General features: G+C 54.9%; 1 protein-coding gene across 7 annotated transcripts in view; it reads left to right on the top strand.

The window, feature by feature from the left end:
• TUBGCP3 (tubulin gamma complex associated protein 3) overlaps positions 1-12,253 on the top strand; it is a 66,958-nt gene that overhangs the window by 38,954 nt on the left and 15,751 nt on the right. For 4 of the 7 annotated variants that reach the window (XM_047720445.1, XM_047720443.1, XM_047720440.1 and 1 more), the window contains 5 exons: positions 2,440-2,550; positions 2,843-2,951; positions 5,892-6,081; positions 8,037-8,172; positions 8,891-8,959. In XM_047720445.1, coding sequence (XP_047576401.1) covers positions 2,440-2,550; positions 2,843-2,951; positions 5,892-6,081; positions 8,037-8,172; positions 8,891-8,959 — 615 coding nt within the window. The remainder of the gene's footprint in view (positions 1-2,439; positions 2,551-2,842; positions 2,952-5,891; positions 6,082-8,036; positions 8,173-8,890; positions 8,960-12,253) is intronic. The other 3 variants (XM_047720444.1, XM_047720441.1, XM_047720442.1) reach the window with 2 other exon arrangements.

Raw genomic sequence — 12,253 nt, 5'->3', positions numbered from 1 at the left:
TTCGGTATTATTACTGGTTTTTAAGATTTATTTATGGGAGAGAGAAAAGAGGCAGAGCGAGAGGGAGAGAATCCTCAGCAGACTCTGTGCTGAGCAGGGAGCCCCACGCAGGGCTCGCTCTCAGGACCCTGAGGTCATGACCTGAGCTGAAACCAAGTCGGCCACTTAATCGACTGAGCCACCCACGTGCCCATTTTGGGTATTATTTTTATCAGGCTTTGCTGTACGGGACCCATAAAATAAACTGAAGCATTCTGTATTTTTTTCTGTGATCTAGAATTCTTCAACATAAAAATGTCTTTTTTTTTTTTTTTTTTTTAAGCTAAGTGGGCTGTGTGCATTAGTGACCGTTCAGCTTCTCTCGTCTGGGGTTAATCTGGGTTATTTATGTTCTGCTAGGAAACCATTAATTTTGTATTGCTGTATGATGACTAAAAATATTTGTGTAATTCTTTAAATACATCTTGTCTCTGCGGATGGACCTTCCTTGGGGAGGGCTGCGTCTGGCTCAGCTGGTGATTCGGAACTTGTGCTGGAGCCACTGGAAGAGGCCCTTCAGGCATGTTGTGACTTAAGTGGATTTGACAGTCCTGCTGGGAGCCAGGGTGCCACGCGTGACATGGCCAGTGCTGAGTTGCGAACCGCCCAGTTTCTAACGGGAGACACTACCGAGTACTGAAGTTGTGGTGCAAGTGCCCTTTGAAAGGAACCAGGGCTCCTTGGAGGAGGGGCTGAGTCTAGGTCTGCGGGAGAGAGGAAGAAGATGAGCCTCGAGCGCCTTCCATACCAGAAGCAAGGGAGACAGCACGGCTCAAGTCTGAAGGACTTCACAGCTGGCTGGAAGAGGCTCCTGTCACCCCAGAATGGGAACCCCGGAGTGCTGGGAAGGGTAGTCCGTGCACGGCTTGGAACCCAGATGTGCTTAAGTCTGGTCCATGATGATGAAACACGAAGCCCACTGGTCCCCCTTGGAGGCCAGGAGAGGAGGATGCTGTCCGGTGCCACCTCAGCCTCTCTCGGTCTAGTCAACTTTCCGCCGTTTTGACCTGTTGTTTCTGATGAGGTGTCCTAGCCCAGAGGAAGAAATGGCACATTGAAGAGAAGGCGCTGGGTGACTCGGCCGCTAGGCGGATGCTGTCCGGAAGGAAGGCCAGACCCCTGCATTCCATCCAAGATAATCTCCAGAGGCATGAAGGACCGGAGTCCTGGAAACAACACGGCAGGAATGAGAAAATGGTGCGGGATATTTGTGTGATCAGGGGACGGGAAGCTCTTAGGAAGACAGGAAACGCAGAAGCCATTAGGAGGTCATTTACCTGCACAACAGGAACGGAACAGAGCAAAACCGGAGTATGTCGAAATGGTGGTAAATGATTCGCTTGCAAACATGTATAATCTGGACCTGCAAATGGTCATTATCCCAAACACAACAGTTTCGTATATTGATGAGAAGAGGACAAAGTCCCAGAGAAAGATGGGTTGAGGGGATGAAAAGACAGTTTACGGGAGAAAAAGAGCAAATGGCCATTCGCACCAGGAGAGCGGGCCCAGGTTCCGTTGTCAGGATAGTACCGGTGCAGGCAGCCCGGCTCTCGCCAACCAACCAGCAAAACCTGCGGGGAGGTGGCGCGTTCTGCTCGTGGGAGTGCGTGGGCGCAGCTCTCTGCGGTCTGGCTTGTCTGCCGCAGGTAAGGCTCGTCGCGGCTCCGCTGCTCCGTTGGAAACGCAGCTTGTGGAGACAAGCGCGAGCCCGCGGGGACGCCCGCCGGAGGACGCGAGCGGCCTGGTGGCGGCGGCCGAGGGGGAGTCGGGCCCAGTTAGCTCCGAACACCCATGCCCTTTCTGTGGTCAGACGGACTGCGCGGGGGGTCGCGAGGGGAAGAGCCCAGCGGACCGGGGAGGAGCTTCTGAGCGAGGCTGTTCTCGGAAGGTCGCATCCGGCAGCGCTGCTTGGCCGACGGGTGCCGCCCGCCCGCATGTCCAGGTCTGCCCGGAGCCCTCGGTCCCTGTGGAGCATGTCCTCTTCAGCCCCTGTGTTCCGGGCTCAGGGGCCTCTGCGAGGGAGAGCCTGTGGGGGCTGCGCACGGCGGGAGGGGCCGCACCCCTGCAGCGGGCCGCACGTTTTGACGGAGGGAGAACGCCGTCCTCCCACCCAGACCACGAGGTTGCCCGCGGGGTCCGCCACGACGCTCACCACGGACATCGGGTGTCTTCGGGACAGAGCCTGCTCCGTTACACTGCGTTTAAGGAGTCTGGGACATGATGCGATTTCCGCTTAGAGGGTGACGTGTCCAAAATGCTTTCTAAGACGAGTTTTGCTCTGTAACGCGCGACTCTCCTGTGTCTGGAGGGCTGGGCTCTCAGGACTCCTTTGGCGTTGCTGTTAGCGGGTCGTTTGCCACCAGGGTCACTGTCTGACATGGCTGTCTCTGCTCTCAGTTTTTTGTAGCCTCCGACCCAGCGGTGAAGACAGACCGTCTGTGGCAGGACAAGTACACCTTACGGAAATCCATGATTCCCTCCTTCATCACGATGGACCAGTCCAGAAAGGTAAGGCCGGGAGACACACTTGGGCTTTGTATCTGCCCACCATGTGACAGGAGGAATCTTCTTAATGCGGTTTTACTGCATTTTACCGTTAGAAGCGTAGGAATTGAATCCGTTGACCTATTAATGCATGTCCGCTAGTGAGGTCTTTCCAGTTTCTGGAATTCACTCGATGCTGCCCCAGGCGTCTCGTTCTTTAGTTTCCAGTTCATAGTTTGTTCTTATGAATCTTCGTAGTAGTCGCACGATTAATCATTTGTATGTAAAGGTAACTCCAGGCTATTTTCCGTTTTAGGTCCTTTTGATAGGAAAGTCAATAAATTTCCTGCACCAGGTCTGTCATGACCAGACGCCCACCGCAAAGATGATAGCAGTGACCAAGTCTGCAGACTCCCCCCAGGATGGTACGTGGGCGCTGGCGGTGGAGGGGCTGCGCGTGTATTTACTGCCCAGAGCCGCCTTCTTCCAGGGGGACGGACGGATGCTCTGAATTGTTGTCCAAAATACCTTCATTACATAGTGTGATGTGTATGAAATACCACTGCAAATTTCCAGTTCTCCTTTGTTTTAAAGATTTTATTTATTTATTTGACAGAGAGAGACGTCTCAAGCAGGCAGAGAGGAGGCAGGCGGGGGTGGGGGGAAGCAGACTCCCCACTGAGCAGGGAGTCTGATGCGGGGCTCGATCCCAGGACCCTGAGATCATGAACTGAGCTGAAGGCAGAGGCTTTAACCCACTGAGCCCCCCAGGCACCCCTCAATTCCATTTTTTATGTGGGTTTAAACAGTAAGTTTTAGACGAGGTCTGGGTGTTTTACACTTACTAACCACTCGTAGTAATTTATATTCCTGTTTTCTTTAGCTGCTGTAGCGACGCTTTGCCGGGCTGAGGGAGGACAGCTGCTGCTGAGGGTGGCCACAGCCAGCCTGGAGGCTTAGTCAGGGGTCAGCAGGGGCTTACACGTGTGGCTCGCGTTCCGAGTGCCGCGTGGAATTGCCACCTGCTCTGAACGGCGTCTGGCTCCCTTCGGTGCTGTTCTGTCCCGCTTTCCCCATCGGCTGCCCCTGCGCCCTGTGATTCCATGGTGGCGGGCGTGTACCGCTCTCTGGCCGTGGCTGTGTTTCCTGCTCACGGGCTCCCTCTGACCGTGCGTGGGACGGTGTGGCAGGTGTCGGCAAGACAGTACGAGTTCTTGTTCATGGTGATGGCTGTGCCTTTCCTGAAGAGAAACGTGCAGATGAAATCACGATCACCAGCAGTAACAGGCAGGACGTGCTGCAAGCGTACGACCCTGCAGGGCTGGCTGTAGGCCCTGGGCGTGAGCTAGACCCCAGACCTTTCTCACCTGGCATCACCAGGACTGTGCCCTGTGACATCCTCGCCGCCCTGCAGCCGCTGCTCGGCTCGCTGCTCCTGGGTCGGACGGCTGCAGGCTCCACGCGGTGTTTCTGAGCCGCCTCACTTCCCTTGGCTCCGCGTTCTCGGGGTCTGTCCATGCGGCCGCAGTGGGATTACCTCCTTGTAAGGCTGCGTCCCGTTCCGTTGTGTGCGGACCCCGCATTTCCTGTGACTGCCCGTCTGTCGGGGACGCTTGGGCTGCTTCCGGATCTCGTGTTGAGGGGACGCTGCCCTGAACGTGGGGCGCGTCTTTGCAGATGAGCGTTTCCACCTTCTTGGGTAGATGCCTGGTCACGGACGTCCCGGAGCTTACGGCCGCTGTCCTTGCCATGTCTTGACCCTCCATGCGCTTGCCACAGCGGCTCCTCCGGCTCGCGCTCCCGCCAGCTGTGCCCGTGGGCTCCCCTCCGTCCGCAGCCTTGCCGGCGCCTGGGGGTGTGTTTCCGTTTCTGGCCGTTCTGGCAGGTGTGAGGCGGTGCCTCTTTGGTCTGATTTGCGTTTCCCCGACGATGAGAGGTGGCGAGCATCTGTTCACGTGCTTCTCGGCGCAGTTTGGTTTTTTGTGTCTGAGAGGACTCGCGGGAGGAGGTCTCCGGCGCGTGCTGGAAGCGCTGTGCCGGGAATCCAGACGGAGGCCACGGCTGCTGCTGGGCTCTGGGAGGTGCCCGTGTCACCGTGCTGCTTGGGACAGGGCTCCGTGCTGTCGCGGGTGCTCCGGCTGTTGGGGTCAGACGCCTCTCCTCCTGCCCTCAGTGCATTTAGACACGGTTTAGCGTGTACATTTCTGTGATTCGTGGACCCCGGTTTAGTTCTTAGAGCAGAGAGAGGTGAGGTCCGAGTACAGACTTTCCGGACATACGTGTTTAAGAGGTAGAACAGGGAAGAAGAGCCAGGAGAATGGTGCGGACAGGTGTCGAGTGCTCTGGTGCCTACGGAAGACGGCCGGCTCGGGGCACGGGACGTGGGGCCGTGCTCACGTGCGGGGGGCGCGGGGGATTGTGTGCCTCTGGGCTGCAGTGCCGCTGCTGTGCCGCTGTCCCCCCAGCCCGAACCCTAACCCTAAAAGCATTTCTGGGGTAACATTTACATTTTTAAAACGATACAGACGAGCAGAAGTACGTAGCCCACTCCCCACCGCCCCTTAAAACGTGGCCACTGTCCCGCTCATGAGTCGTGTCCACATGTTACTGTGTCATTGGATTCCACCCCACAGTGACGTGTGGTCTGAAAAGCAGTGATCAAAGCAGGCCTTTCTTACTGGGACTGTTACTCTGAGCAGCAAGCAGAAAACAGCCCCGAAGGCTCCTGAGGCTTGGGAGCGGCTCGAGGGGAAGACCGTGAGCTGCTGAGGCCTTGCCTCGTCTTGTTGACCGCGAGCAAGTCGCTCCGGACGTGTGTCTTCTCCCTGTGCTGTTTCTGCTCAGTGTAAAACTGTGGAAACGTTTGTTTTTTATATATTACTGCTGAGAGTTAGGTCTCCTTGCTGGGGACAGTCTGTTCTTACTCCGTGTCCCCCCCCAGAAATCTCCCGGTGTGGCCGCTGTGGCGGCCCTGACCCTATAGCCAGGCTCTCTGTCCGCACAGCCCGTCCTCACACGGGCCGTCCTGTGACCACTTCCCAGGGCATCCTGTGGGCGCGTGTGGACCCTTGAGTCGTGACCACCCTGCACCGCACGGCTCATTGGTGTGGTGGGGGCGGTTTTGGGTTTGTTACACTGACTTGACCCGGAGGTCAGCACGCGCCAGCCTGCTGTTAGGGCCCTTTCCCAGGTCACGGCCTGGGGCTCGGGGCTCGCTTGCCTTCCTGTGCACGCATCCCGCTGGGTCTGCCCTCAGTGCCATTTGGGGGTTTTGGCAATGGCTTCTGTACATGGGGGCTTTCGTTTTATGTTCACTGAAATACAAATCATGTACGTCTGTGTGCTTCTCCTCTTGTTCTTTATGGCTACAGATTTGTTCACAGATTTGGAGAACGCGTTTCGGGGGAAAATTGACGCGGCCTACTTTGAGACCAGCAAGTACCTGTTGGACGTCCTGAACAAGAAGTACAGCCTGCTGGACCACATGCAGGCCGTGAGGCGGTACCTGCTGCTCGGACAGGGCGACTTCATACGACACCTGATGGACCTTCTCAAGTAAGCGTCTCAGCCCCAAGAGCGCGCCGCCAGCCAGTGGGGCGCGGTCGGGAAGAGTAGAGGGCGATACAGGGAGACTTGCTGAATTCTTGTAGAGCGTACTGGTGAGATGCCATGTGAAGAGATTGTCACACTGAAGTCCCTTTGTTTGTGCTCATTCTGTGCCTCGTTCACGGAGGAGCCTGTGGGCCTGGGGAGTGCTGTGGCGCCAACCGTCCAGTGTCTGCAGGGTGTGCAGCTGGGTCACAGTTGGCTCCTGTTTGAAATGAGTCCAAAAAACTACTGTTTTGGGCGCCTGGGCGGCTCAGTGGGTTAAGCCTCTGCCTTCGGCTCGGGTCATGATCTCAGGGTCCTGGGATCGAGTCCCTCATCGGGTTCTCTGCTCGGCAGAGATCATGCTTCCCTCTCTCTCTCTCTGCCTGCCTCTCTGCCTACTTGTGATCTCTCTCTGTCAAATAAATAAAATCTTAAAACAAAACAAAGAAAACATACTGTTTTTTTTTTTTTTTTTATATTTTATTTATTTGACAGAGATCACAGTAGGCAGAGAGGCAGGCAGAGAGAGAGAGAGAGGGAAGCAGGCTCTGCACTGAGCAGAGAGCCCGATGTGGGGCTCGATCCCAGGACCCTGGGACCATGACCCGAGCCGAAGGCAACGGCTTAACCCACTGAGCCACCCAGCGCCCCGGAAGATGTGTTCCTTCTCCAGGGCGTGTTTTAGGGCTGCAGTTTTGAAAGGGAGCAACGCCGCTCATCTCCAGGCTCCCATGTGCGAGTGATGGCGCTGTGGTCCGGCGCTTCTCACTGCCCTGGCCTTTGCCGCCCTGCAAACTTGCCGCTGGAGAGCTGCGGTGTACATTGCCGCCGCTGGAGAGCTGCGGTGTACATTGCCGCCGCTGGAGAGCTGCGGTGTACATTGCCGGTGATTGGCAGGGCTTCTCTCCAGTTTTCTGAGAAGTAGTTGGGTTACGTTACTGTGTAAGAGTGAGGCGTACGGCACGATGGCTCTGTCTCCCCCCGCTGTGACGTGGAGGCCCCAGCAGGCTCAGCTGACATCCTGTCTTCTCGTACAGACACTCAAAAAGAAAAGAAAAGGATAAAAGGTTTTCTCCTTGTGATGAGAACTCCTAGGATTTGCTCTCTTACCGGCTGCCCTGTGGGTCACACAGGGTGTTGGCCGTGGTCCTCACGTGGTACACTCTGTCCCTTACCACGGCAAGTGAGCCCCGGCCGACCACTTTCCCCTGCTCCTCTCCCCGCACGGCTGTGTTCTTCACTTGAACACGGGAGCCGCCCCAGAATGTTAGCTTCTTACTGAGAAACCCAGGCATCAGCAACCCCGAAGATGTGTTTGCTGATGATGCCGTAAGTCTTAGCCTTTAGGATCATCGATGTCCTTGTGTCCGGCTGCACTGATGTCAGGAGCTCTCCTCCCATCAGAGCTGTGCAGGAGGTCACAGTAGTTCATGTCACGTAGACCAGGCTTGAGTGGAAAAGTCTGTTTTTAACATGTGTGGCACATGGAAGTATTTTCAAGTAAAGTGGAGTCAAAATTAGTTTTTTTTAGGTTTAAAGAACTGTTTTGCTCCCCACATACTTGGTGAAATCCTGTTGACATTCAATTTTGTAAAACCTTTTTTTTAAAGATTTATTTATTGGAGAGTGAGCACGAGCAGGGAGAAGGGCAGAGGGAGAAGCAGGCTTCCCACTGGGCAGGGAGCCTGAGGCAGGGGTTCGATCCTAGGACCTGGGATCATAACCTGAGCTGAAGGCAGGAGCTTAACCGACTGACTCCAGGTGTCCCTAAGTCTGTGAAACTTTTGTTCCCGTGTTGTAGTGGTTTCTTTTGTCTTTTTAATTTTTATAATTTTGAACCCTTTTATTGATTTTGAGTTTTTATAAAGCTCATTAAGGATTCAAGTAACATTTTCTTTTATTTTTAAAAAATCTGTTAGACCGGAACTTGTCCGTCCAGCTACAACTTTGTATCAACACAACCTGACTGGAATTCTTGAAACAGCCGTCCGAGCGACCAACGCCCAGTTTGACAGCCCCGAGATCCTCAAGAGGCTGGACGTGAGGCTGCTGGAGGTACCGTGGCTTCAGGCCTGCGTGGCAGGGAGTGCCCTGCTTGAGGCAGGTGGTCTAGCCTGGTGGGCGGGGGGTCGCTGCCTGCTCGGCCTGTGCTCAGATGGGCAAGCTGGACGGGACCCTGGGCCCAGAGCCTGCAGTGCTCCCAGGGTGCCTGGCAGCTCGTCGTGGAGTAACTCCTGTTTCTGGTGACGTGGCAGGAGCCACAGGAATGAGACGTGATGACGATGCTTATGAGCAAAAGAGTAACACGGCGAGCACCGGTGTGTTTAGTTTCAGTTTGCTGGATGATGACTTTTCTTTAGGGAATGAGTCTGAGAAACATCACACACAGTTTGCTCTGATGAAGGACCACTAGCAGGGACTACTAGGTTTTTAAAATGTGGTCTTTTGAAGGATTTGGGACGTAGAAGGCAGTGAGTTTCTGTCAGCAGAGTGTGGTGAGTAATTCTAAATGGCTTCTATGGCGCTTCTGCAGAGCCACGCCCTTCGTTGCACGGTGTCTGCAGAGTGTCTCCTGGGTGGCCGGGGCTGCGGTGCGGAAGGCACAGGAGTGCACAGAAGGGTGCAGCTCTCAGGTCGCTGACACTCTGAACTGCGGAACCTTCTGCAAAAGTTGGGCTTGATTTTACTGCTGCTTCTCCGAGGCCCGGACCTGTCCCCTGGCCGTAAGCAGAGTGCCGGCCGGAAAGCCTGCAGCGTTTGTGCTTGTCCCCAGGTCTCTCCAGGTGACACCGGGTGGGACGTGTTCAGCCTGGACTACCACGTCGATGGGCCCATCGCAACGGTAAGGCCGTGCTGAGTGACGGGGCAGCGGCCACAGCCCCTCAGGCTGGCCGTCGCTCGTTTGTGACCGGCCGTCTTCTCTGGGAGCGTCTAGAGAAAGCCGGGCCGGCGCGACGTCTGGGATAGACCCACTGAGTGAAAACAAGCGAGACTCGTGTGTGTCTTTTAGCTGAAGTGATCTGTAATTTTAAGAATTCTTAAAAATACCCTTTGTTGCATCTTAGGTTTTAGCGAGGACTCAGTAAGTGCGCCGCCGGTGCTGCCGCGTTGCTCGTGGACGGCAGCGAGTCCTTCAGAGGCCAGCAAGTGTGTTTCAGGGGAGTCCCGGTTGGACTCTTGGGTAAAACGCCGCTTACACCGGCAGGAAATAGCTGTAGCGTTGTGTGGAGTGCGTTTGCCGCACTTGGCAGAAGCGCCGTCGCGGGCTGTGGGGAGACCGACCGTCAGCGTGTGTCCGCGGCGAGCCCGGCCCCTCGGCGCTCGCGCCTCTCTTCAGACCCGAGTGAAGCCTCCTTCACCGGGAAGCTTCTTTGAACCCACCTGAGTCCTTCCACAGCTGAAGTGTTGGAGGAGGACATGCGTTTCTTTTAATTATTGGGGAAAATACTCCACTAAGAAGAAATATAATTTGGCTTTAAAATTTCTCCAGGGATGAGTGCCACCCCCGCTGGGGTGCTCCCCCAGGCTGTCCTGTCCCGGTGCTCCCGGTGCGCCCTGCGGGGTGCTGGTGCTGCTGCCGCGGGCCGGGAGCGCCGGGAGCTCATGTGCCTCCCCAGTGTTGAAACGTTACCAGGTCGAAGCCTCTGTATCGTAAACGCGTGACTGCTGTCAGGTTTAATTTTTTTGTCATAGTCAAGTTCATCTGTTCTCCTTTGACTTCCATCCTAAATGGTTTTAAATTCTTACTCCTTAAAATGCTCTGTCCTAGGGCTCCTGGCTGGCTCAGTCCATTAGCGTCCGGGTCCTGAGTCCCGCTCAGGTCATGATCTCCGGGTCCCGAGTCCAAGCTCTCCGTTAGGCTCCCCGCTAGGCATGGAGCCTACTTGAAGAAAATCTGTTCTGTGCATTATCATTGAAATCAGAAACTTTCCTGTTACCTAGTTTGTGAGTACGTTGTATGTTACTGTTTCTAGCGTGAAAGACACCGCAGTAGAGACCACCGTATCTTATTTCGAAGGACGAGTGTCTTGAGTCGTGGTGAATTGAGCGCGGCCACAGACGCAGCTGCTGGGTTCTGGGCGCTACCGCGGGCTTCACTGAGGTGCACAGTTAGGTGCGGCACCGCTTGTGTGCGAACACTCGCTTAGGCCATCTGTTTTTCAAAGTCTAGGTTTTGGAAAGCTCTAGTCGAAACAGTGAAGAAGTTTGTGTCTCGGATTTATTTAAAGGACACATTTGGAATGGCTCTAGCCGTGGCTAACAGGTGTTGACTTCCATGCCAGTGCCATCGGGGGGAGGGCACGCCTGGGAGGCTCCTCGGAGAGGGGGAGCAGGGCCTTGGAACGCATCAGCAGGGTGTGCTGGGGACAGTGTGCAGGGCGCGACGTCTTGCACCTCTGGCCGTTGCTGTTCCCGTCCTGGGTTAACTGTGTCCTGGCTTGTTATATTTTCCCCGACTTGGAATATTTTATTGAAAGGTACACTTTTTAAAGTCAAATTTTGGAAGAAAATGGATTGTCTGCTTTTTCCCTGTTAAGTTTATTGTATTATCTCTATTCCTTTATGTTCTCATTAACTGAGATTGTCATTTTTGTAGAGCATTTAATTATGATGAGAATGTCTCCTATATTAGTCCCATAATTTATCTGCTGTAGCGCAGTGTGATTGTAGCTTCTTGCTAACCCTGTGAAGGATGTGGAGGGTTATCTCTGATCTTCCCGCTTGGGTGCTGCGGAGGATAAAATCCATGGGTCGGCCATGGATCTGCAGGGCATTGCGGTCAGGTGTCAGAAGCTTATGTAATATTTTTCTGAGTTTATTCTACACAGACAGTGAACCGAAAGCCCAGATGTGCAGTGACACTAAAGGTGAAGGGTGTTTCCCCCGTGTCCGTGCAGTGGGGACGACTGTTCTTTCTGGAACAGCTGCGGAGTTTGAAGGATTGTGATGAGACTGGATGTTTGTGAACCGGGTCCCATGGAGTGTGCTCTGGGAGCCCGGCGCTTACAGGAGCCTCCAGATGGCGTTTGTGTGGCACATTTATTTTTTTATTTTTTAATATCTTTTTTTTAAGATTTTATTTATTTATTTGACAGAGAAAGATCATAAGTAGGCAGAGAGGCAGGCAGAGAGAGAGGAGGAAGCAGGCTCCCCGATTCAGGGCTCGATCCCAGGACCCTGAGATCATGACCTGAGCCAAAGGCAGAGGCTTTAATGCTCTGAGCCCCCCAGGTACCCCCACATTTCTTTAATGCAGTTGTAAAGCTGTTTCATCCCATCACTTTCATCTCCGTAATGGCATGAGCAGTAGTGCGGGCAGCACCGCAGAATAGATGGTGCCCCTCCCTTCAGGGTTGATTTCAGAGCCCGTGCAAAGCAGTCCCTAACCACTCCCCTTTAGACGTGCACCTGCCAAATGCTGGCCCAGAAAGCGCTGCGGGAGACAGACAGGTAGTCCCTGTAAGGACTACATGTAGGCAGTGCCCCGAACACACACGGCGGGAAGCCGGTCCAGCAGTGTACGGCGAAGTGCTCTGATTGCAAGGGTCAGTGAAAAGTGTCCTGTCTGGAGAAGGGGCCGGGAAGGGCATGTGGCCTTTGTCCTTGAGGGGCAGGCGGGGTCTGGGCTGGAGGAGAGTGTGGGTTAGCTGGGGCATAGGGGCTGCAAGAGGGTGATGTGGGGGAACGCCCCAACCCAGCACTGCTGGCGGCAGAGGTCCCGCTTAGGTGGCCTCTTTCCGGTTTGTGCTGCGAGGGGAGCGCTGGGGACACAGAAGATGCATCCCTTTCTCACGGCATCTAGGAAAGGGCAAACATATGCCCCATCTGTGTGCACACATACGCAGTAGTGTCGGAGCCGTGTTTGCATGGGACAGACAGACTCTAGAAGATTCTTTGTGGGTCACCTGACATGTGTATTTAACTGGCCCCCGTGGGAGGGAGGTGAGCGTGGAAGGAAGGCCTCCTCCCACCCCTGCCCACAGGGCGCATCTTCCCGGGGTGGGACCCTGCGGGCCAGTTGCAGTGAAATGGCTTCAAGAGCAAGATGTACCTCCTGGAAGACCACCTGCAGCCCCTTTAAGCCCGGGGGTCCTTCCCGGCCCTGCCTCCGCCAGATTCATCCCCCTCACATCTC

The sequence above is a fragment of the Lutra lutra genome, chromosome 3 (assembly GCF_902655055.1).
Source record: "Lutra lutra chromosome 3, mLutLut1.2, whole genome shotgun sequence".
Taxonomy (NCBI): domain Eukaryota; kingdom Metazoa; phylum Chordata; class Mammalia; order Carnivora; family Mustelidae; genus Lutra; species Lutra lutra.
The sequence above is the reverse complement of the archived record's forward strand: the minus strand, read 5'-3'. Positions and strand labels throughout refer to the sequence as shown.